This window comes from Aethalodelphis obliquidens, unplaced genomic scaffold (assembly GCF_003676395.1).
Source record: "Aethalodelphis obliquidens isolate GAN/ISIS:26980383/991018 unplaced genomic scaffold, ASM367639v1 scaffold50, whole genome shotgun sequence".
Classification (NCBI taxonomy): domain Eukaryota; kingdom Metazoa; phylum Chordata; class Mammalia; order Artiodactyla; family Delphinidae; genus Aethalodelphis; species Aethalodelphis obliquidens.
The window spans coordinates 3,029,431-3,055,421 of record NW_020837994.1 but is presented as its reverse complement, the minus strand read 5'-3'; the positions used below and the strand labels follow the sequence as shown (position 1 = coordinate 3,055,421).

At 38.3% G+C, this 25,991-nt stretch overlaps 1 protein-coding gene across 1 annotated transcript in view; it reads right to left on the bottom strand.

The window, feature by feature from the left end:
- UVRAG (UV radiation resistance associated) overlaps positions 1-25,991 on the bottom strand; it is a 318,729-nt gene that overhangs the window by 114,119 nt on the left and 178,619 nt on the right. Inside the window, exons 9-12 of the mRNA XM_027083424.1 lie at positions 24,885-24,969; positions 23,030-23,117; positions 22,069-22,129; positions 13,565-13,730 (exon numbers count right to left, since the gene is read on the bottom strand). Coding sequence (XP_026939225.1) covers positions 13,565-13,730; positions 22,069-22,129; positions 23,030-23,117; positions 24,885-24,969 — 400 coding nt within the window. The remainder of the gene's footprint in view (positions 1-13,564; positions 13,731-22,068; positions 22,130-23,029; positions 23,118-24,884; positions 24,970-25,991) is intronic.

The following is a 25,991-nucleotide window of genomic DNA, read 5'->3' as shown; positions in this document are numbered from 1 at the left end:
AGTCTTTTGTAATTTAACTCTCCTGTGACTTAACTATACATGAGTTAACTCTCATATCAATTTTTCATTTCAAGGAATTAGAGAAGAAAAACTCTGAAAACCAATTGATCATTTAATCCAATTCAGAAGTTACATTTGGTGATCTTATAACTGTAAATTATTGTGGGGAGAGGAGTAAAAAATGGCAGTGAATAGAACCATCTGGTTAAAAGAATGATATAAATTTGTTTTACAATTACACTATTATCCAAGACATAAATGTTATTCCTAGAAAACTGTCTAAAGAACTATTATAATAAGATGCTTTGGGAAGTTACAGTAAGTTCACATCTACCTAAAAATAATTTTCTTACCTTTCCACCCATTTATTTCTTCAGAAAACTGAAAGATTCCACAAATCACTTACTCCAAACTCTCTGGCTTGATATAATTATCCTCATATCCCTCACTATTTGCCTACCAAAAGATCTAACATAAGAATTAAAGGAAAGAAAGATACTACTTTCAATGTCTTCATTCTTCAAAGTCTTATTTATTAGAGTAAATGATTAATTCATATCAGAATCCAAAGCATCTATGCCGTCATATGATGCACATTAATAACAGACCGCAGAAGGCCAGTCCATGCTACCTGGAGAACTCACTGATGCTCTGGGGACCTCCTGTTGAGAAACACTGATTTCACATATTCTAATAATGTAACAATCTTTAACCCATGACATAGCCCACTATTAACTAAATATATTATTCCTCTACTTTCCCCGGTCCCTCAAAGCATTACATTGAACCTCTCTACACTGATTTGAGCACACTGCAAACCAGAAAAGCAGTAAGTTCAAGTTAGGGTCACATGTCAGAGTCATCTGGTTTTCTTTTTTATTCCACTGTCCCATTATATTACTGTATTTTAATTTAGTTGGTTGCAGAAAGCTGAGATGACAATAATACTAGAGAAGACTTCCTCATCCAGATAATAACATCAGCACTGTAAAACACACTTCATTAAAAACAACACACACAACAATATGCTTCCAAATGTCAGAGATGAAATGGCTACACAATTACTTTTGACTCATTTTCCACATTTCCCCTCTCTCAGTGGACTGCCTAATCTCCGTAAGGTGTTCATTTCCTGTTTCACCCAGCAACCACCTTCTGCATTTTTATTTTGTTGATTTCTGCTGCCTAATATTTCCATGGGGATTCCTCATTTTAAAACACACTCTTTGCTCTCACTCCTGAACACAGCCCAATTAGCACGACTGCCTGTGCCTTGGATTACAACAGGCACTGAAGTTAATAGCTTCCCATGGTCCTACGGGAGTGTATGAAACAAGGATTGTCCTGGCCAGAGCATCTAGAGTTAAAACTATGGGCTAGAGCATGGAGTGTCAGATTACTTAATAGCATTTGCAGAAACTGAACATCCCTTTTGCTCTCCTAATTCAATTCAAAAAATATTTATTGAGTGTTTACACAATACAAGGCTCTGGGTAAGACAATGGAGTAAGTTTCATGCCAAGTAAGATGCAGTTTCTACACTGAAAATATTTCAGACAACAAAAAGACAACTCTAAAACATCACTTGTATCACTGGGTTGCTGTTAAAATGAAATGAGAACATATATAAACATAACTCATTTCTGAGATCCTACATAGAAAGAATTGCTCATAGGATCACAAAAGGCTACGACAGTCCATGAAACTATGGGGAATTAAGAAAGACTTTACAAGGCAAGTTTTAGATAATAATGGAAGAGCTTTATGTACAACCACAATTAGGTTATGAACTGAGAGGGCACTGGGATAAGACTAAAAAAGTAAGTAGCGGGCCAGGCTGGGAACTGTTTTAACTATTTGAACCTGCTCTACATTCCTTTTATGAATAAGGGTTTCAGCATTCGCTGAACCGATAGGTTCTAAAACACAGACACTTACTTGACTCATTAGCAGATAATAGGCAGTAAACTCCCTGAGTAGTTGAAGTAAGAAACAAGCCTTCAGACCTGCAACAGTTTTTGTTTTGTTTTTTTGTGTGTGTGGTACGCGGGCCTCTCACTGTTGTGGCCTCTCCTGTTACGGAGCACAGGCTCCGGACGCACAGGCTCAAGGGCCATGGCTCATGGGCCCAGCCGCTCCACGGCATGTGGGATTCTCCCGGACTGGGGCACGAACCTGTGTCCCCTGCATCGGCAGGCACACTCTCAACCACTGCGCCACCAGGGAAGCCCCTGCAACAGTTTATTTTACCCTGTGCTCTGGGAAACTTCATTAGTCCTTTCCATTTACACCAATGACTGAAAGACGATGTACCCTGTGGCATTACTACAAAAAGAAATCTAGTACTATTCTACTGGGTTGCATTTTTAATTTTCCTTAACCTTTTCTTAGGCCCACGTTTCCTTTTAGCACCTAGAATTAGAAAAAAAAAATACATGGCTGCCTGGAATTACTGTTGCAAAGCTCAAAGTATACATAATCGTAGGTGCAAAATTTTATTGAGCATCTTCTGTGTGCCAAGCACTGTGCTTCATTTAAACCTCATGATAATCTAGTGGCATAGATATTATACCAGGTGAACCAAGACTCAGAGAGGACAACCTTTCCCCAGTTGCTCAGTGATTACAGGTGAAGTTCCAACATAACTTCAAAGACTTAAGTGATAAAAAACCAAAAACAAACTCTGCCTAGTTTAAATAAATTGAGGAAAGAGAAGAAAAGAGAGGCATTTTGCATTGTACCTTTTAGAGGAAAAACAAATGTTAAGTGAACCAACTGATAAATGAGATTTAAATAATTAACATTTTCAATAAGAACACGGTGACTCCGCTTAATATATAGGAATTCACATCATGGCATTTTTTACCAGTGAGCTTCCCCTAAACCAGGAAAGGGGTATTTCAGTCTCATATATAGCCCCCCCCTTTTTTTTTTTTTGCGGTACGCGGGCCTCTCACTGTTGTGGCCTCTCCCGTTGGAGCACAGGCTCCAGACGCGAAGGCTCAGCGGCCATGGCTCACGGGCCCAGCCGCTCTGTGGCATGTGGGATCTTCCTGGACCGGGGCACGAACCCGTGTCCCCTGCATCGGCAGGCGGACTCTCAACCACTGCGCCACCAGGGAAGCCCTATAGCCCCTTTTTGATAAATATACTTCTTCCATCTCCTAGATGCTTGCTTAGAAGTACTACGCTTAACAATTGGACCATCTTCTGGGCTTGATTCCCTCAGGGGGCCAGATCAACGTGAAGGCTTAGTTAACTTATTTGACCTTACTTCATCTTGCAACGTCTTTCTCCATTTGTGAAATGAAGGGTTGACTCATACGACCTAAGAATATTCTGACTGGTTTTAAAACACGTCTACAATGCTGCATGTACAGAAACATTTTTTTTCATCTTTATTTTTGTTCCACTGTGTACTCTCAGGTAGTTATAATGGAGCTGGACTATAGGCGTTTGGGAAAGTTTTCACATGAACAGAGATTTTTCAACTTAGGTCACACTCCTGTAATCAAGTAGAAAACCTGAAAGAACTAATAATTTTATTCATTTCAGCTATATTAGGCACACTGAAAAATATTCGTTTGATTATACTTTTAAGGTGCACAGCAAGAAAAAATAGAAAACCAAAGCATTTGGTTCACCCTCTGCCTCAAGTCATCACAATCATTGTTCAATATAAAGGTCTGAGGTCTGAGTTCCTGACTACTTTAAATGCCAGCATCTGAGCAACAACCTATAATAAAATGAAGATGAAAGGTTACAAAAAATGTTCTAATTTATAGGATAAACAGTAGAAGAGTTGAAAATTAAGGCCACATCACTTAAGCCTAAGCATCATGTGAAAATCTCCCACTTCTGGAAGGAGGCCATCAGATTTAATTGGACGCCACGAAAGTAAACATGCTAATTTAGTGAAAACAGCGACTACTTCTGAACTCTCCACATTAAAACAGCTCGATTACAAACAGAAGCCGAGAATGTTTATACGAAAGAATCTAGAATTTTTAATATAAGATGTGTCAACAGGTGTTTAAGTATGCCTAAAGCAGAGAAGAATAGCAATGAGGAGTCAGAATTATAGTCAGAAAAAATTTAGGTTTTCAATACATGCTAATGAAATCCCAAGGGTCAGTCACTATTTCTATAGAGAATCTGCTACTTATGCAAATAAAGTTCAAAGTATTCTCACTGATTCAAGGAGACACCATTAGAAAAAATTCTCATTCATTTATTAATAGGGCAGTGTGGCCAGACCAAGAGGTAGGCTGAAGGAATACAGATAGGCCATCAGTCTGATCACTGCCACTCAGCAAATTCCTTTGTCCCTTCCCTCCTGGCAAAATGCAACCTGGTTATGCTGAAGGGGAAGCTCCATAAACATCCAGACATGCCAAGGTGGCTGAAAGGTGGCTCAAGTCACAGGCTTGGGGATCTGTCTCCCCAGCTCCTTTATGTATAAGTATACATGATGGCCATATGCACCCCAGTCACAAAAAGGTGGCAGATCGTTAGAACTGACCATTCCTTCTCTCATGAGCATGAAATCCACATGCAGTGACTACGATCTGGGCCCAGGATTGTCTGATTTTGGATAGATCACAATTTCTTTGTACTCTAGAATTTGTTTCTAAAAGAAATCAGAATCAATCAGGTTAAAAAAGCAATTCCTGGGGTTTTAGTCAAGATCTTCCACAGGAATAAACATAAGCACAAAAAAATCCACAAAATGGGAAAAGCAGCACTACCATTTCTCTTGGTTCCAATAATCCCACTACAGAAAAATAGCTGACCAGCTTTTAGAGATCTGTAAAAACCTTGTCAGGGACAGGCCAGGAAGTTTCAAAAGTGCCTGCCAATTTACACCATTCCCTATTTCTCCTTCTGAAAATAAAACAAAAAATTTCAGACATCTTTTGAGGGCTTGAAAAGCCAAATGCTCTGACCAGCTATGTCGTAGCTCAATCTATTGAGCTAGTCTATTCTGAATGTATTACCTAACAGATGGTTAAGTAGCACAACAACAATGACCAACACATTTCATTTCAAAAATCACTTTAAAACCTACTTTTCAGTCCTCAGTGAAAAACGAAATAAGGGGTAAAAGAACATTGCAGCTGGACTCTGGCTACATTCCTTCGTGTTTTGTGGTCTGAGCCTCAAAATGAAATGCAGCAAAGATTTCAGAGTTTCCCTTTACAGTGTGCAGGTGCACAAGTAATGGTTTAGGCAAGGCATCAGTCCAGACCTGGGCTTCAAACAGACCATACAAAGGAGAAAACTAGTTTTTGGTGTTTTTTTCCCCCCTTGTAGCAAAACTAGCTAAATAGAGCTTTGAACCCTGATATATCACATTCCAATGGCCAGATGAAACAGGTAATCAGAGAGGGCAGAGGCTGAGGATTCCTAGGCCTATTACAATAAGCATAATTTATCCAATTAGTCATTTAATTCTTATTTTCCCATGAAGACATGATTCCACCTAATACCCTGGAAAGGTTCACATGAAAATTGACACACTCAGGAGAAAAGAAAACCATGTCTAATCTGCTCCTTCAGTCATCCAGGCTAATAACTGAGAGGCTGATTCAATCAACAAGCATAATCAATAAATGTATTTGTATTTAGATATTTATTTACACATCTATGTTGTTCCAAAATGGATCTGAAGTGCTTTACTGCCCAGTGAAAATATTTGATAGTTCATAAAATCTAAGACAGCATCAACTGTGAACTGCATCATTAACTTATGTATCACTAAGAAAAGATAAATGCTATCAACCATGCCATTAATTGTAAGATGTATCTCATTTTTAGCAATATTAAAATGTCAAAAGTATTTACATTAGAATCAATAAAATACAATTTGTGTTTCAGTGAAAAGGGGGAGATAGAGGTATAATATAAAATTCATTCACTAAAAAGCAATTCCTGTGGTTCTCTTGGCTGCCAAAGAAAAAATGAGTAACATCATCACCAAAATCTCCCTGGCCTTCCCAGATTGCTTCGGAAAATCAATCAATAAACAAATCATCACTACTACTCACACTGGCGCATACTACTTGGAGTGCTCACATGTTAAGCTGCTCCTTCACAAATTAAAGTGCGCAGCTGATCTGGAGAGAGAGTATTTTTCATTTCGAGGAGCACCCCCCCTTCAAGATCCCAAAGTGACCTTCCTACATAACTAATATTTTAAGGCAGATCATCATGCACAAATCTGATAAAAATCTGGAGAGATACTTAATTTTCTTAATATGGAGCCTACAGAAGGTTGGGAGGCATTCTCCACAAAACTACAAGGTCATCTCTGTGAAAGACATATCTGGTTATGGTATTCTCTCCTCTTAAAATTACCTAGGGGTCCCTTCATCCCTTACAAGTAGTGTTTTTCATCATTACACAAACAAATGGAATGGAGTCAGCAAAAATGGTACAGTAAGTAGATCAAAGGACTTGTCCCTCTAGAGAAACATTGAAAAAAAAAATCAAGCAAAAACTGTCAAAGGCTTACAACAACTGGCTGAACAATGAATCAAGAAAAAGGAAACTCAAAATCAGAAGGAATGCTTTGCAGCATTTTTACTTATCTTGTCCTTAACCCCCTCTCCAGCTCAGCAGTGGTCTTAAAGACAGCAGGCTGCCCTTGTGGGGCCCTGACCCCTGGTTCTTAAGGGAGCAGAGCAGATCTTATTCTAAAACATTTGGGTTGGTTTGTTCTAACTTATCTGGGGGCGACCTGCAGGACTAATGCAAGGTACTTGCCTTTGTTTTGCCTAGTCAGAACTCACTCAGTGAGGAAATGCAGAAGACACTGCTCAAGAAGTAAGACAAACCAGAGCTTCCCTGGTGGCGCAGTGGTTGAGAGTCTGCCTGCCGATGCAGGGGACACGGGTTCGTGCCCCGGTCCAGGAAGATCCCACATGCCACGGAGCGGCTGGGCCCATGAGCCATGGCCACTGAGCCTGCGCGTCCGGAGCCTGTGCTCCGCAACGGGAGAGGCCACGACAGTGAGAGGCCCGCGTACTGCAAAAAAAAAAAAAAAAAAAAAAAAAAAAAAGAAAAGAGAAAAAAAGAAAGCTCTCATATCAGTAACCTAACTTTACATCTAAAGGAATAGAAAACAAAACCCAAAACTAGCAGAATGAAAGAAATAATAATGATTAGAGATAAAAGAGACAAAAACAACAGAGAGAATCAACAAAACCAAAAAGTCAATTCTTTGAAAAGATCCATCACATCTTCTCATTCTAGCTACAAGTTTTTAGCTACAATAAGAAAATAAAAAAGGGCTTCCCTGGTGGCGCAGTGGTTGGGAGTCCGCCTGCCGATGCAGGGGACACGGGTTTGTGCCCCGGTCTGGGAAGATCCCACATGCCGCAGAGGGGCTGGGCCCGTGAGCCATGGCCGCTGAGCCTGCCCGTCCAGAGCCTGTGCTCCACAGCGGGAGAGGCCACAACGGTGAGAGGCCCATGTACTGTAAAAAAAAGAAAAGAAAAAAGGCACAAACAACTAAAATCAGAAATGAAAATAGACATCATTAAAGACCTTACAGAAATGAAAGGGATTACAAAAAATACTATGAACTGTCACCAACAAATTAGATAACCTAGATGAAATGGTCTTGTTCTTAGAAACACACAAATGATATAAACTGAGTCAGGAATATATAAAAAATATGAACAGACCTATAATAAGAAATTGAATCACTAATCAAAAACCTCCCAACAAAGAAAAGAACAGAACCACTTGGCTCCACTGGTAAATTCTAACAAACATTTAAAAGAAGAATTAACAGCAATCCTCAAACTCTTCCAATAAAGTAGAAGAGAAGGGAACACTTACTTCATAATGCTTTCTATGAGGCCACTATTATCCTGACAGAAAAGCCATGCAAGAAGACTATAGTCTTCTATATATTCCTTATAAATATACATGCAAAAATCCTCAATGAATTGCTAGCAAACTGAAGCCAACAGCTTATTAAAAGGTCCTCTTTCATAAACAAGACCAAAAGACAACCCTCAGAATGGGAGAAAATATTTGCAAATGAAGCAACTGACAAAGGATTAATCTCCAAAATTTACAAGCAGCTCATGCAGCTCAATAACAAAACAACAAACAACCCAATCCAAAAATGGGCAGAAGACCTAAATAGACATTTCTCCAAAGAAGATATACAGACTGCCAACAAACACATGAAAGAATGCTCAACATCATTAATCATTAGAGAAATGCAAATCAAAACTACAATGAGGTATCACCTCACACCAGTCAGAATGGCATCATGAAAAAATCTACAAACAATAAATGCTGGAGAGGGTGTGGAGAAAAGGGAACACTCTTGCACTGCTGATGGGAATGTGAATTGGTTCAGCCACTATGGAGAACAGTATGGAGGTTCCTTAAAAAACTACAAATAGAACTACCATATGACCCAGCAATCCCACTACTGGGCATATACCCTGAGAAAACCAAAATTCAAAAAGAGTCATGTACCAAAATGTTCATTGCAGCTCTATTTACAATAGCCCGGAGATGGAAACAACCTAAGTGCCCATCATCAGATGAATGGATAAAGAAGATGTGGCACATACATACAATGGAATATTACTCAGCCACAAAAACAAACGAAATTGAGCTATTTGTAATGAGGTGGATAGACCTAGAGTCTGTCATACAGAGTGAAGTAAGTCAGAAAGAAAAAGACAAATACTGTATGCTAACACATATATATGAAATTTAAGAAAAAATGTAATGAAGAACCTAGGGGTAAGACAGGAATAAAGACACAGACCTACTGGAGAACGGACTTGAGGTTATGGGGAGGGGGAAGGGTGAGCTGTGACAGGGCGCGAGAGAGTCATGGACATATACACACTAACAAACGTAGTAAGGTAGATAGCTAGTGGGAAGCAGCCGCATGGCACAGGGATATTGTCTCGGTGCTTTGTGACAGCCTGGAGGGGTGGGATAGGGAGGGTGGGAGGGAGGGAGACGCAAGAGGGAAGACATATGGGAACATATGTATATGTATAACTGATTCACTTTGTTATAAAGCAGAAACTAACACACCATTGTAAAGCAATTATACCCCAATAAAGATGTTAAAAAAAAAAAAAAGGCCCTCTTTGCAGAAATAGAAAAGATGATCTTCAAATTCATGTGGAATTGCAAAGGGCTCTGAATAGCCAGAAAAGTACTGAAAAAGAACAAAGTTGGAGCATTCACAATTTCAGAGTTTATTGTGGAATTGATATATAACAATAGACATATGAACCTGTGGACTAGAACTGAGAGTTCAGAAATACTCTACGGCTAATTAATTTTCAACAAGTGTGCCAAAGCCATTCAATGAGGAAAGAATAGTCTCTTTAACAAATGATGCAGATACAGCTGGATATCCTAATGTAAAAGAATGGAGTTGGACCCCTAAGCCATAACATATACAAAAATTAACCCAAAGTGGGTCAAAGACCTACATGAGAGAGATAAAATGCTATGACTATTTCAAGAAAACAAAGGGGTAAATCTTCATGAGCTCGGATTTAGCAATGGATTTTAGATATGAAACCAAAAGCTCTAGAAACAAACACACACAAAAAAGATAGATAAATTAGACCTGATCAAAATCCGAAACTTTTATGCATCAAAGTACACTATAAAGAAAGTAAAACAACTATTTTAATCTCCTCTTATTCACCCCATTGATAAGAGACCCCTAGGGTCGTGGGGATGGTTGAACACTCAACATCTGACACTGGACATATGAGATTAAAAGCATATTACTGGTCACACATACTCAAATCCCAGGGGAGGAGGACACTGCATGCCACACAGACTCACATGGGGTTACACTTGAGAAGAGAGCGAACAACCAGGAGCTATGGGTGGCAGGCTCTGTAGTATGAAAAGGACAGAGTGGTGATGATTGGTTCCCAGGGGAGGATGTGATTGGTTTGTTTCCATAATTACCCATCTGGCAAGGAACTGAAATTTACTACTCAGGAATAAGCAGAGACTACCTAGACCCCTGAATAAAGAGGGTTGTTTGGATAGGGGGCCTGATCCATGGGAGCAGAGTTGGGAGGGACTATTCAAGGCCCTCCTGGTTTCACCAGATATCCAGGCAGCACATAATACTGACCTTAATTTTAGGCCTTAAACTGTAACAACCTAGAGAATGGGAGAAAATACTTGCAAATGATTTACCTGATAAGAGTCTAGTATGCAGAATATACCAAGAAGTCTTACAACTCAACGAAAACAGGAACAACCCAATTAAAAATATGGGCAAGAGGTGAGGAAGATTAAGAGGTACAGACTTCCAGTTATAAATTACATGAGTCACGGGTTTGAACTGTACAGTGTGGGGAGTATAGTCTTAATTATGTAATATCTTCATATGGTGACAATAATGAGACTTATTGTAGTGATCATTTTGAAATGCACAGAAAAATCAAATCACTATGTTGTTACCAGGACATAGTGTTGTAGGTCAACTGTACTTCAAAACCAAACAAACTCATAGGAAAAGAGATCAGATTTATGGTCACCAGAGGCGGAGGGGTAAGGGGTGGGAGGAAATTGTATGAAGGCAGTCAAAAGGTAAAAACTTCCAGTTATACGATAAACAAGTACTAGGGATGTAACATACAACATGACTGATATAATTAATACCGCTGAATGTTATAAATAAAAGTGGTTAAGAGAGTAAGTCCTAAGAGTTCTCATCACAAGGAAAAAAATTTTTTTCTGTTTCTTTAATTGTTTTCCCTACATGAGATGATGGGTGTTCACTAAACTTACTGTGGTAAGCATTTCATGATGTATATAGGTCAGTCATTATGCTGTACACCTTGAACTTTTATGGTGCTGTATATCAATTATATCTCAATAAAACTGAAAGGAAAAATAACAGGCTGAAAATCTGAGTAGGTATTTCTCCAAACAAGATATACAAATGGCCAGCAAGAATATGAAGAAATGCTCAACATCATTAGTCATTAAGGAAATACAAATCAAAAGCACAATGATGTGTATACCACTTTATACCAGGGAATGTAAGCTGGTGTAGCTGTTGTGGAAAACAGTTTGGTGGTGCCTCAAAAAGTTAAACATAGAATTACCATATGACCCAGCAATTCCACTTCAAGTTATATGCTCGAAAGAACTGAAAATGGATACTCAAGCAAATACTTGTACATGAATGATCACAGCCAAAAAGTGGAAATAACCCAAATGCCCATCAATAGATGAATGCATAAACAAAATGTGGTATATACATTCAATGGAATATTATTCAGCCATAAAAGTACATGAAGCACTGATTGTGCTCAACGTGGATACACTGAAAATATTAGGCTAAGTGAAAGAAACCCTAAACAAAAGGTTACATGTCGTAAATGATTCCAGTTATACGAAATATCCAGAAGAGGTATCCATAGAGACAGAAAGCAAATGGGGTGGTTGCCAGGGACTGAAGAAAGGGGTTACTGGGTAGGAGAACAGGGAGTGACTACTTAATAGATACAGGGTTTTCTTTCAGGGTGATGAAAATGTTTTGGAACTAGATAGAAGTGGTGATTACATAATACCATGAAGATACTAAATGCCACTGAATTGTACACTTTAAAAAAGTTATGTTATGTGAATTTCACCTCAATTTTTTAAAAAGAGGAAAGAAACCATACTCATGTCCCCTTCTGTCAAACATATATATTTCAGGCTCTCTTTAAATAAAAGGTTTTGAAATTGAAAATAATACTTGGGCTATAAAGTAATCAATGCCTTTGAAAAGGAACTGAATAGAACTATACACACGCTCCCAGCCCTCCACTTACAAGCCCTACCAGATACAGTACTAAATTCTTCCACTGATGCTCACCTTTCCTGCCTTTTCTCTTGCAGTTTCCTAAACAGAGTGGAGGATATTTCATTTCTTCACGCCCACGAACACAACATTCGCAATCCATCAGTAGAACAGTGGTTCTCAAACCTGGCTGCACATTACAGTCACTTCAGGGGCTTTAGAAAAATATATCTCATGTCTGGGCTTATCAACTGAATCAGAATTTCTGGAGGAGAGGCATTTCCATGTTTCTATGCTAGATTATTTTTATTCTGCCTTTAGTATTTCCCTTAGTATAGGTCTGCTCAGATGCGTTTTCTCAGTACTGATAGTCTGAAATGTCTTTATTTTGCCTTTACTTTTTTTTTTTTTAATTAATTTATTTTTGGCCGCATTGGGTCTTCATCGCTCTGCGTGGGGTTTCTCTAGTTGCGGCGAGTGGGGGCTACTCTTCACTGTGGTGCGCGGGCGTCTCATTGTGGTGGCTTCTCTTGTTGTGGAGCACGGGCCGTAGGCACATGGGGTTCAGTAGTTGTGGTGAACGGGCTTAGTTGCTCCATGGCATGTGGGATCTTCCCAGACCAGGGATCAAACCCATATCCCCTGCACTGGCGGCAGATTCTTAACCACTGTGCCACCGGGGAAGTCCCCTGCCTTTACTTTTGAAGGATAATTCACTGAATACAGAATTCTAAGTTGGCAGTATCATTTTACATGCTTTAAAAATGTCACTGCAGGGCTTCCCTGGTGGTGCAGTGGTTGAGAGTCTGCCTGCCGATGCAGGGGACACGGGTTCGTGCCCCCGTCTGGGAAGATCCCACATGCCGCGGAGCGGGTGGGCCCGTGAGCCATGGCCACTGAGCCTGCGCGTACGGAGCCTGTGCTCCACAACGGGAGAGGCCACAACAGTGAGAGGCCCGCGTACTGCAAAAAAAAAAAAAAAAAGTCACTGCATCATCTCCGGTTCCCAATGTTTCTCTTAAGAAATTAGCTTTCAGCCTTATTATTGCTCTTTTGAGGCAAATCTCTTTTCTCTCTAGGTAATTTTAATATTTTCACTTTATCTCTTTGGTTTTCAGCTGTTTTACTATAATTCCCCTAAGTATGTTTGCTTTGAACATACTTTGTGTTGTATTTAATGCTTCTTGAACTTATAGCTTGATGTCTTTTGTCAAATTTGAACTCTGTCATTATCTCTTAAAATGTTACAATTACCCTGTGTGCTCTCTTCTCCCTCTCTGTGACTCCAATTATATGTATATTAGACTTTTTACTGTGTCCTACATATGTCTAGCACTTTTCGATAAATCCATCTCTTTTGTACTTGTGCCTGGTCAGGTATTTTCTCCTGGGCTATCTTCCAGTTCACAAACCCATTTTTTAGATATGTACAATCTGCTGTTAAGTCTTTTATCTTTTTCCTGGTTGTCTCTCTGACAAATCTTTAAGCATTTCATTTGGTGACTAGCGGCAACAGATATTACATGAATATTTGCAGAGTATATGATACTTACCTCACAAAAGCAAATTAAATTTGAATGAGTCAATTTTGCTATCAACAGCAATTTTGACTACACTCTATTTTAAAGAAATGGAGCACTTTACAAAGGATATACAAAAATCACCACAATCTAGGTCACATTTTATATTTTTAATACAGTTGATGCTTCATACTGCCTTAATGTTAAAAGAATATTTTAAAAGGATACTTACTCTCTCTCCTTTTCAGTCAACTTGTCATTAATATTATCTTTGATTGTTGATCTCGATCCCTTATGAATTATAGGATATCTGAGGGGCACTTGTAGGAAAAAGGAAATCATTGATACTAAATGTGCAGTGTAACCAAGGGCAACAGCAATGCTTCCATCATCTTTTGCTGTGAATTCAAAAACAGAGAAATAGAAAATAACTATTTACCTTATAAATGTACCTATGAGATCATAATAAATCAATTTCAAGAGAGATTTTATAAGAAATAATTGATAAAATATTATTCACCTATCTAAATTATATGAATTTTATAGAAATCTAAACACATTAATAAGATTTGAAATTTCATCTACTACATTTAAAACTATTCCCCAATAATTAATGTGATGAGATTAAAATTTGATATATAATCTTAAGAGTTCTTACTGCATTCAAATCTCCATTACTCTCTTTCCCAGCATTTTTAAGGGCAAAAATAATACCTGAGTCTATTATACAATGCAAAAATTAGTTTCAGAGGTTTAAACATTACATCTATATTAACATTATACATTTTACTCGTTAACAACTTTATAAGCAAAACAGCTGTACTGTTGTACAACGTTATTAATTCCAAGGTGAAGTGAAACAGCACAGTGCATCCTTATGGGGTATGTTCTCAATATTCATAAAGACAGCATTGTTTAAGTCTGTGAAGTTTGAGATAGGATAAGGAGAAAAAAATGTTTTAAATAGTAAAAGGTCAAAAACCACATTGTTCATATATATTCTATTTATGCAATTTTTGTGTGGAAGCAACTGTTGGAAAAAATACATGTCTCCTACAGTCAAACATAAGTATGTATCTTTTAAGAAGTCACAGATTTTTAACTCAACATCTAGATTTCTGCTACTGCCTACCAAGCGACAAATAATCATTCAGGTACCCAGAACTGAGGGTAATACAATAAAAAGTTTTAAGCTTGCCCCAGGGGTAAGGAAAAAATAACTGCTTGGTATACAATATTCTTAAAATACTTTAAAAAGTTCTCTCTCTCTCTCTCTCTCACACACACACACACATACACACATTTAACACATATCTGGAATACATCTGGCTAGAGAAAGGCTGAAATGATTGAGATGACCTTGGCTTGAGTATTTCCTGATTTTTAAGAGTACCTTTAACTTCAATTATTAGTAATATTTTCCACATTCTTCTTTTTTATATTTAAACTTGGTTATCTAAGCACTACCTTCCTACTGTAGGACCCCTACTATAGCCGTATACTACTCAGTGCATTCTCCACCCTTGACTACCAAAGCAGATTCCTTGATCATACTGTAAAAATAGGTAACTTTTATTGTACACTTTTTTTTTCTGCCAGGAATTGACCATGATGCTTTATTTCTGATAGTCATTCATTCATCAACAATTAATAAACTGGGCACGTTTTATATGCTATTTCATTCAATTTACAGATGAAGAAATAAGGTTCAAAGAAGTTAAGGAACCTCTCCAAACTAAGATAGCTAGTATGTGCGTTGACCTGACACGGATGCCTCTGTCTTTAAGCACTCTACCACACTGTCGCAGAACTTTACTGTGGAATGTAACAATTTTTAACTTTGGAGCCTAGAACACACCAAGCATATAACACACGTGTATTATCTTAGTTTCTTCACACTTTTCTAGTAAGGGCAAAGAACACATAAAAACTCCTTGGTAACATGTTCTCTCAAATCAAACTGATGAAAAAAAAATCAAACAGCATTCCTTTCAACTGACTACTGGGCATGCCCTAACTGACGAGAATCCTATTTTTAGAGACCATGTGCTCTTGGCCCAGACTCACAGTACTATAATACTTTCCTACTGTTGAAATATGTATATCAGACTACCTTAGAGACTGAAATTACATTACATTGTAAATGCATTACATTATAATTTAATCATCATATATAATATTAGAGCCAGGAGAAACCTTAGAAATCACTGCATCTGATGCTATCAACTTAGAAATGAGAAAAATAAGATTCACGTAGCATAAGTGACTTGGTCAAAGCCATATAAGTAAAAACTATGAGTGATGGAGTGGGAGAGAGAATTCTATCTACACCCCAGCCCCCCAAATATTTATCCCTGGAAGCACAGCTGGGATGGTGAGTTCCATCAGATGTTGCTGAATCCTGCCTCCTGCTTTCTCTAAAGAATAGGGCTTATCAAATTTAAAATATTTCTATCAGTAAAAGGACTTGGTCTTTCAGAACCTTCTTTTGAGGGGAGAGGAAGAAAAAGAGAACTTACAGTAAGTAAGCTCTTACAGTAAGAACTGTAAGAACTTACAGTAAGTAAGCTTACTGTACAGTAAGTACTTACAGTAAGTAAGCTTTTCCTTTCGTATGTGACCTGACAGAAAAGGATTTGAAAACTTCCAAAAATCAGAATGCCTCTCAGTTAGCCTGCCCAAAATAGGTCAAGTGCAAACTATAGTTTAAAAAATCTATCCAAAGCTAAACACTCAAGCATCTCCAGTTTTCCGTATTACTAAAAGGGTAATACTAAAGAATTAAGTTTGCCTATTTCGAGGACTACATCCACATATATATTAAAAGAACGGAAACTGGTCTTCTAACACCATCTCCTTCCAATAATCAAAACAATTTTGTGGGTTTCCCTGATGGCGCAGTAGTTAAGAATCTGCCTGCCAATGCAGGGGACACGGGTTTGAGCCCTGGTCCGGGAAAATGTCACATGCTGCGGAGCAACTAAGCCCGTGCGCCACAACTACTGAAGCCTGTGCACCTAGAGCCTGTGCAGCTTAAAGAAGAGAAGCTACCGCAATGAGAAGCCTGCACACTGCAACGAAGAGCAGCTCCCACTCGCCGCAACTAGAGAAAGTCTGCATGCAGCAACGAAGACCCAAAGCAGCCAAAAATAAATAAATAAAATTAATTAATTAAAAACAAGACAGGGCTTCCCTGGTGGCAGAGTGGTTGAGACTCCGCCTGCCGATGCAGGGGACACGGGTTCGTGCCCCGGTCCGGGAAGATCCCACATGCCGTGGAGCGGCTGGGCCCGTGAGCCATGGCTGCTGAGCCTGCGCGTCCAGAGCCTGTGCTCCGCAATGGGAGAGGCCACAACAGTGAGAGGCCCGCGTACCGCAAAAAAAAACAAAAACAAAAAAAACAACAACAACAAAAAACAATTTTGATTAAATTTAAACATAAAAGGGCATCTCTAAGAGAATCTTATATATGTACATCAAAAACCAAAAAGAAATAGCAAAAACGGAAAACTGGGTAATACTGGAAATCAGTTTTGATTCTAGTTGTTCACACTCACCATTGTTTCCACCACAAGACTCCCCACTCCACCCATTAAAAACCCTAGGTTGTTTCCTATTCCAGGCCATAGTGCTCTGTCACAGCCTCGCAGTTAAACACTGTGGTGTTGGATTTCCAATATTGAAGTTTTATATTAAAAAGCATTTTAAAAGGACCACGGGTAAGGCATTACAGGGCCCAAGGGTATTCCAATACCCTCAAAAGGAAAACCACCTCCTGGTAGGGAAGTCACTTTCATCACCCCAAGACCACTGTACCTCCAGTGGGAAAATGTGAGCTCATGTGGTTAATTATGGCTATTGCTGGCCACGAAACCTCAGATGTCACATTCTGTTGCCAATCACTTTAGCTAAAAAAACCAAAAGGTTTAAGGTTTCCAGCATTCCAAGATCTAAAAGGCTTTTTACCTGCCAAAGCCAAAACCTGGCTCTCTGGGGTGTGCTTTTCCAGTAAGCATTAATGACGCCCCTAACACCTAATGCAGAGCAGAGGCTTGTATTCCTTATGCTGCTCTGGGGGTTAGAAAGGTCACAGATGATAGGTCTGTTGGTGAAAAGAAGTTAGAGGGGGAGTGGGAGGGTTCAGGGAGGAACAGGAATAAACTGTAGACTCAGGTAAGTGAAAAAGCCCTTATTAAAACAATGTTTTAAGGGGCTTACAAACAACAAAATTCTGCAGTTTCCTCATAATAAATATTTCTGGTTTTTCGGGCCTCTCACTGTTGTGGCTTCTCCCACTGCGGAGCACAGGCTTCGGACGCGCAGTCTCAGTGGCCACGGCTCACGGGCCCAGCCGCTCCACGGCATGTGGGATCTTCCCGGACCGGGGCACGAACCCGTGTCCCCTGCATTGGCAGGCGGACTCTCAACCACTGCGCCACCAGGGAAGCCCTGGTTTGTTTTTTAAATGTAGGTATCTACTCGGGGCTGCAGTAATTTTTATAATTAAATCTTTTATGTAATTGTTATGATAATAGATCCCACAAACCCACAATGGCCATGACAACATTATAAATTCATTCAAATGTCCCTCTGACTTATATGTTGGACAAACTATTAATATTCAAATGCATCCAAGTACAATAAGTGATCTAAAAGCTCTTACCATCCTGCCTTCCCAATCACTGAGGCAGCTGATTTGGTAAGGAACCATGCACCCACTGATCCAGACAGAACAAAATATTTAAGACTCTAATCATTGCCACAGCATCTATGGAATCATTCCATGTTCTCAATGAGACACTGTTTGACATATGGACTCTCCTTTCCAAGAAATCATGCCTGTATGAAGGGATACAGACACAGAAGGAAATCTGGGTCTCATTACCACGAAAGGCTCTCATGTTATGGATTACTTAAAAACACACACAAACAGTTTTCTTTTTTTTTTTTATTTTTGGATGAGAAATGTCTCAGTCAATGGAACTCAAATGAATACCCTTCACTGGACAATTTTCTCCCGTTGTGTCCCAGTCTCTCTGGAATACTCTAACTGAAACTTACCCAGTTAGAAGAGGAGAAGAGCACAATAAGTGTTGGGTCACTATGGAGGAGTTTCCCAAACAGTATCAAGCTATACAATGTAAAGTCTATCCCAGCAAAATCTCATGAATGTAACAGAATAACCGGTTTAGAGTTCTCTCACTAGAGTCTTACTAAGAATGCAGCTGCTACAGAACACTAAAAGTTGTCAGAAGTCTGGAAGAGGTTATTATTCAAAACAAGGAAGAAAACTGCATCATGACAGGAATAACATGGACCTTAAAATCAGGCCGACCAGGGATGATTTTAGCTCTGCCACTGGCTAGTATGAGTCTTCGGAAAAATTAACTAATCTCTCTGAGCTGCAATTTTCTTGTCTTTAAAAAAAAATGTTGAGTATAACTCTTTCCCTCACAGAAGGAATTAATTCTCACAGTGGTGAGAATTAAATAAACAAACAGCATCATGTGTGATGTTCCATGTTACCATATTTCCACTCACCGAACCTAAAATGTCCCATCCTTCTTTCAAAAGGGGAATACTATTTCATCTTTTAAAATACCTCAGGTATCATCTTCTCTATAAAGATTTTCCTGATTCCCTCCTGACAGACCTGATTATTCCCACTCTCTGAGTCCCATGTACCTGGTATAAACTTCTAAGTGCCTCGTTAACCTCAAGTGGACTGAAGTTTCATGGAGGTAGGATCAATGCCTTGGTCCCCTTTGTATACTCCCAGCACCTGACACCGTAAATGACACACACAAGGCACTCAGTAAATTTAGTACCTGGAAGTGCCTTACAGATGCCAACGTAAGATTTTAAAGTCCAATACTACCATATGTGCTGCTTAAAATTTCTGATTCCTAGGAGTCATGGGAAGTAAACAGGGCCTTAGAGTAGAATTAAATATTTATTTCATTTTATCTCCCATTTCATTGTTTTAGCAGTAAAAACTGCACTTGAAAGCTAAACTAACTTTTTTAAGGGAAGAAGGAATGTATTCAGCTTGTTGGGCATACTAAGTATAGATAGCAAACAAAAGCTAGGAAAAACTAGGAAAAAAATCACCTCCAGAAGACAAAAATAGAATCAAGAAACATCCCAGAACGAATTAAGGTGATACTCCAATACCGATAGCCCTGCTTCTCTCGTTGCCGCCTCTCAGATCATTCTGTATTTAGCAGCCAGAGTGACTTTTAAAAAACATAAATCAACTCATATCATCCCCCTTCTTGAAGCCCTTCAGGGGTTTCCCACTCCACTGAGAATAAAATAGAAACTCCTTCCAGTGGCCTCAAGGCCCTGGCTGACTCTCTTACCTCTTCTGATGGAACTCCTTCCCTTTTCTCACTATGCTCCAGCTACACAGGGCTGCTCTGGTCTTTTCTGTCCTTCCTTCCTTCCTCTCTCTTGCAACTAATTCCAATTACATTTATTGAGTGCCTTCTATATGAAAAGCCCTTTCAAATGCAATCTCAATCATCACAATGAATTTAAGATGTAAATATTACCTCATTTTACAGGTGAAGAAATTAAGCTCTGAGAGATTACATGATCTGCCCAAAATACAGGTATCTTCTCCCATGCCCCTCACCCTGAATTTTTTCAGATATATCAAGCCCATTCCTCCATATCCTCCATCATGACCGCTCCCTCTTCTAAGACTGCTCCTCCCCCAGCTGTAGTGTAGTTGGTTCCTTTCAGCCTTCAGATTTTGGGTTAAATGTTCCTCCTCAGACAGGTCTTCTCTGACTGTTTTATCTACAGTTGGTTCCCCTATTCTCTAAGATAGTGTATTCCTTTATTAAACACTTTTTAAATACTTATTTTCTTGTTTATTGCCTGTCTCCCTCAATAGGTTGTATGCTCCATGAAAGACGAGAATATATTTGCTTTTTCCATCATTATATCCTCAAAACACAGCACAGTGTCTGGCATTCAGGTGCTCAACTGATATTTTTTTCAATAAATGAATATTCTGTATGCCTGCAACCTGACACAGGGCTCAAGGTACTTAATAGGTTTATTAAATAAACGAAGGAATGAAAGAATGGGGGAAAAGATGTGTCATGAGCTTCAAGACACCATAACATAAAAGTAACACCTAAAATTAACACCAAAGCACATCTGTATGACTTACAGAGATTAGAGGGAACACTGTACAATGGAAACCAGACAAATCCCAGCAAGATCATTGCTTAGCTTTTGTGGTCTCATGCAAGTCACTAAATAGCTCATTTACACATTGTAAAATGAGATTATACCACCTTCCTCATAAGGCAAAATGTCTTGCCCTTAAATAAAATCTTAACAATCATGTAAAACAGGTAGTACATGAACTAATGTGCTCATACTATCAATTAGAAAATCAACCCAAAGCTTAGATGACTTGTTCCAAAATAGATGGTTTCTAGAAGGGGAACCAGGACTCAAACATAGGTCTTCCCATTCCTGTTTTAATCACTCTTCCTTTTTTTTTAAATTTATTTTTTATTGAAGTATAGTTGAATTACAATGTTGTATTAATTACTGCTATATAGCAAAGTGACTCAGTTATACATATATTTACATTCTTTTTCATATTCTTTTCCATTATGGTTTATCACAGGATACTGAATATAGTTCCCTGTGCTATACAGTAGGAACTTGTTGTCTGTCCATTCTATATATACCAGTTTGCATCTGCTAATCCCAAAATCCCACTCCTCTCCCCCTTGGCAACCACCAGTCTATTCTCTGTGTCCCTGAGTCTGTATCTGTTTCATAGCTAGGTTCATTTGTATCACTCTTCTTATGTCCCAACTACTTGTAAGTCTTGTTGTAAAGGACAAAGGAGGTAATATATTAAAACAGTCTTAAATGTTAAAGGACCACAAATAACAACATTTTCTTTATAGGGAAATGGAAGAAAGTCCCAATCAGAACTAGTAATGCTTTCTTCTTGAATAACTTATTCCCAAATAGATTAATGTGCTAGCTTTGGGAATAATCTACACAACTACTTAACAGTCCTCAAAGCATTGTTTATATTAGGAGAAAAGAACCCACTTTGCTAACAATAAAAGTAATCTTTCTAACCAATATGCCGAATAAAATAAGTTCTTTTCTCTGGCATACTGGTAAAGGGATTAGGAAAAATATTTTTAAATATAGCAATTACTATGAATCATATCTATAACATCTTTAATGTAAATTTATTTTAGTTAAAAGAGGACAGAAATGACAGTATAACAAGTTTAACCTACGGGGGTGGGAATGTCACAAAATTAAATTTTCAAATACATTTTACATCAGCAGAAATATGGTTTTCTAAATAGAACAAATTAATGTTTATTGCTTTGCTCCCAACACAAATTTTTCATGAAAAATCAAACCAAAAGGACAGGGATATTATTAGTATTCTTGAGAATCCTACTGTCTGATTTTCTCAAAGCTCATTCAAAAAGTATTTTCTTTTAACTTTCAAATAGAAAGTTCAACAATTTTTTTGTTTTTTCATGACTAGACCAAATATCCTCTTAAGTCTTCCATCAGGGAATCTGACTCTATATACTTACAATTGGGAAGGGACAGAAGGTCCAGAAACCCTTCTGGATAAAGTGCCAGGCAACCAACATTTCAAGCTATCTCTCTTTTTCCCTGCAACATACCATACATTATACCAAATCTTTAGCAGTATAAGACATAAAATACCTTGGAAGTCCTCAGAATTAGGCAACTTGACACCACATACAAAGTAATCCTTATGCTCATTCTGTAAATACAACCAAAGAATGAAATTAATTTTGTTTATGTATAAAGAAGTTCTAAATCTAAAAAATTTACGTCAGTATTAATTCAAAGACAATACTGTCATAGACTCAAATTATTAACCAAACTGTTGAAGCTGAATGATGAGTACATGATGATTTATTATACTATTCTGTACATTGATATACACTTCAAATTCTCTATACTAGAAACATTTAAAACATCATATCTAAGCAAAAAACCGTGTCAAATTTTAATCGTAAAACTATTGTTTGACCAATTCATAGCTATAAATGAAAATTTTTAAGTAGAATTAACAAGATTCTGTGAGCAACCTAAAATCCTATTAGGTTTCCTCTCAAAAAATTAGTCTTTTAAGTCTCTTTTCATTAAAAAGAAAACAAAACCACCAAATCTAGCAGATTTAGTTCTCTAAAAAAAATCCTAACCAGTTACATTTGTATTTACTCTAAGAAACCAGATTCAGAAACTTAATATCCTGACAGTTACCTCAGGAATATCTTAGGTAATACTAATAAATATAAATTAATTAGCCATTATATTTTTAAAGCAATGCACGTGTATCTGCATCTATGTGTCAGATATGGTGAAAGCTGATAATTTGGTTGAGTGAAAAGGTCCTAAAGAAACCAGAAATAATTTGGCATTCTTTCAGATGAAGATGAGTGCACCCCACCACCAAACTGATAGAAAAAAAATCAAATGGTGGAACCTAATGCCAACTAATTCCAAATCTACTTTTTAAATAAATATTAGCTTCTGAATGAATCATGACAGAGCATATGATTAAGACCAGAGCAATGAGTTTTTGCTTTGAGAGAAAATTTCAAACAGAAATCATCTTAAAAAAATTTTTTTTTCCCCCAGAAAATTTGAAACTTACCAAATCAATAGGGTAAATGTAGGAAAGCTCAGATAGTAATTGCCTGCAACGAATTGTCAACTGGGCATTAGTCTTCAGAAAGAGTTCTCTAATGAGGAAAAAAAAGCACATTTGTTAAAAAAAAACATGTTTGCATGCTTTCTCACAGTTATTTCCACCTAACTGATGCAGAGAGAAAGATTAATGGTCTGTACTGGGCCACAGAAGTAGAAGCAAGAATAATAGCTAACGTGAGTCATGACCTATCACTAAATACTATCAATCAAGCTAACTGTACTGAGGCCTATTTTACGTGTCCAGCACCAGGCTAAGAGATGTGAAACGTACAAAATCACTGGCTGGGCACCTACTACTACATGCCAGGAGCTTCACAAATGGCTTTAATTACTACAACAACTTACTCGGTTGATATTACTATACCCATTGTACAAACAAGAAAACAAGATTTAGAGAGGCTCAGTAAGCTGACCAAGGTCTCATTTAACCTGAGGCCAATTTGTTTTTAGGAAATATCCATATGGTATTTCCTCAAAAAAGTATTCTATTTTCATTTACAACTACAGATGTTATAACTACCTCAAAAAATAACCTGCTGCCATATTACAAAAATAACAGAATAAAAAAAGGACAAAGCAAAAAGCTGTGGCAATGAGATGATGTAGCTCTTCTTGAACTATTTAAGAAACATGACCAACAGCTAAAATACCCGTAGAGCATATTACCTGCTCAGCTGTGTCAACAATTAAAAAGGAGGTAATTTAGGAGAAACAGTAGGTCAAAGTGGAATCTAAAGTAGTACAATGCAAAGAGCACTGAAGACTTAAAGGGATTTAGTCCTGCTTTCCTAGTGAAATGGACAGAGTAACCTCCAGAGCTTTGCTTTCCTATCTGCAAACTGAGAGGATTAGATGATCTCCAAGGTTCTTTTCAGGTTTCTCAATTGCTAAGGTTTCTTAAAGAAAAATGCAGGATGGGATGACTTTCTAGGAAAAGTGAGTGAAGATGAGGAAAAGATCAGAGGTGGTAACAAGTTAAGCATGTGCTGGAAAAAATACCGGGAAAAACTATTAGCATTTGTTAAATGAATGTCACGGAGCGACTGAAATTAGCTACAGCTGTATGGGGCCATTTTATTGAAGGTTATTTGACAGCGAGGCAAAACAATCACCATTGGTTCTTAAGAAGAGAAAAAATGATGGTAAAATAGTATTTTAGGAGGGCTTCCCTGGTGGCGCAGTGGTTGAGAGTCCGCCTGCCGATGCAGGGGACACGGGTTCGTGCCCTGGGTCCAGGAAGATCCCACATGCCACGGAGCGGCTAGGCCCGTGAGCCATGGCCGCTGAGCCTGTGCGTCCGGGGCCTGTGCTCCGCAACGGGAGAGGCCACAAGAGTGAGAGGCCCGCGCACCGCAAAAAAAATAAAAATAAAAATAGTATTTTAGGAGAAGTCTGCTAGCAACATGGAGGATGAACTGAAAACTGGAGAGACTGATGTTAGAGAGAGAACCTGGGAGCTGTTGAGGTCAGCCAAGAGAGCTAACAGAAGTCTGAAGGAGTTACTGAAGAAAAACTGTAAGCTGCACTAAATGCAGAAGACAGGAAGAGGAGGAGATTCAAACATTAAGTCACAGTGCTGTGGCCCTGAAATCTAGAACAGTGTCCATGCTTCCGATTCTGACTACATACTAGGAGGTCTCATAACCGACTCTAGCACAGTAGGTGTTGAACAAGTGAAAGTGGCATTGAACATATTAACTGGTACTAATACCGGCAGCTTTAAAAAATACTCCTTTTCCAAATCCTCTCCTCAAAGTAAACTCGACACTCATAACAACCATTCTCAGTGTTCCATTTACCTTTTCGCAGTACACTCCTTCCTCAACTCATTTAGGGATTCCTTCTGGAGTTGAAGCTTGAGGTGCTCAGCCGAAAATGCACTTCCTAGAGAGAGACGAAAGGAGACAATTCCAGATGGAACACTGCAGACAGGACTGCCCAGTCACAACCGAACAGGCAGAGCCCAGTCCCCTGACTGTGAGAGGGAAATAAAAAGAGTTAAAAGGTAAAATGGGTTGGGGTTGGAGGACTTCTGGGGGAATTAATGAGAATAAACTTCCTATTGCTTCCTTTTTTTGTTGTTGTTGTTGCTTCCATTTTTATACAGCTTCTAGCAGGAGTCAAAGAGTAAGAGTCTAGGATTCTCTGCCTACAGAATTCTGGGTCACTGACGAAGAAACCTGGATGCAATTTTCAAAATTCAGACAACTTCATTTTTTAAAAAACTGGCTATGGACTCTGGGTGCTAAGGATGATTCACTAAAGGTTCATCAATTGTAACAAATGTACCACTTTGGTGGGGGAAGCTTTGCACAGGTGGGCGGTTGGGAATATATGGGGAATCTGTACCTTCTGTTCAATTTTGCTATGAACCTAAAACTGCTCTAAAAAGTAAAGCTTAATTTTTTCTAAAAAGGTGGTTAATTTGTTTTTAACTGCAAATGCTATATAACATTACTGAAAGTATAAAAAGTAGAGCAGGAAAAATTACCTGCATATTGACTACTACAATATAGTTCATCAATATTAAGTTTTTTATGAAGTTTCATCTTATTCATATACATAAGTAGTTTTAGTTACAATCATAGTGTGCAGGAAATGTGTATTCTGATCTTTCCAAATTATGTCTCAAGCATTTTTACATGTTGACAGATAGTCTGAGTTACAATGTTTAATGGCTTGTAAAATTTAACTCCATAGATGTGAATTAAAAGAATATTCCACATTTTAACTGATACCCCAATACCTCAATTCCACTACAGGATTGCTTTAGCATTGCAATGATTAATATTTGTGTATAAGCCTGGTCTTTTGTATTTATATCAACTTTGGAACTTCCATTTTCATTCATGTGATCGTAAAATCCTTTTACATCTTCCTACTCTAAGAAAATGAGCCTGTCTCAG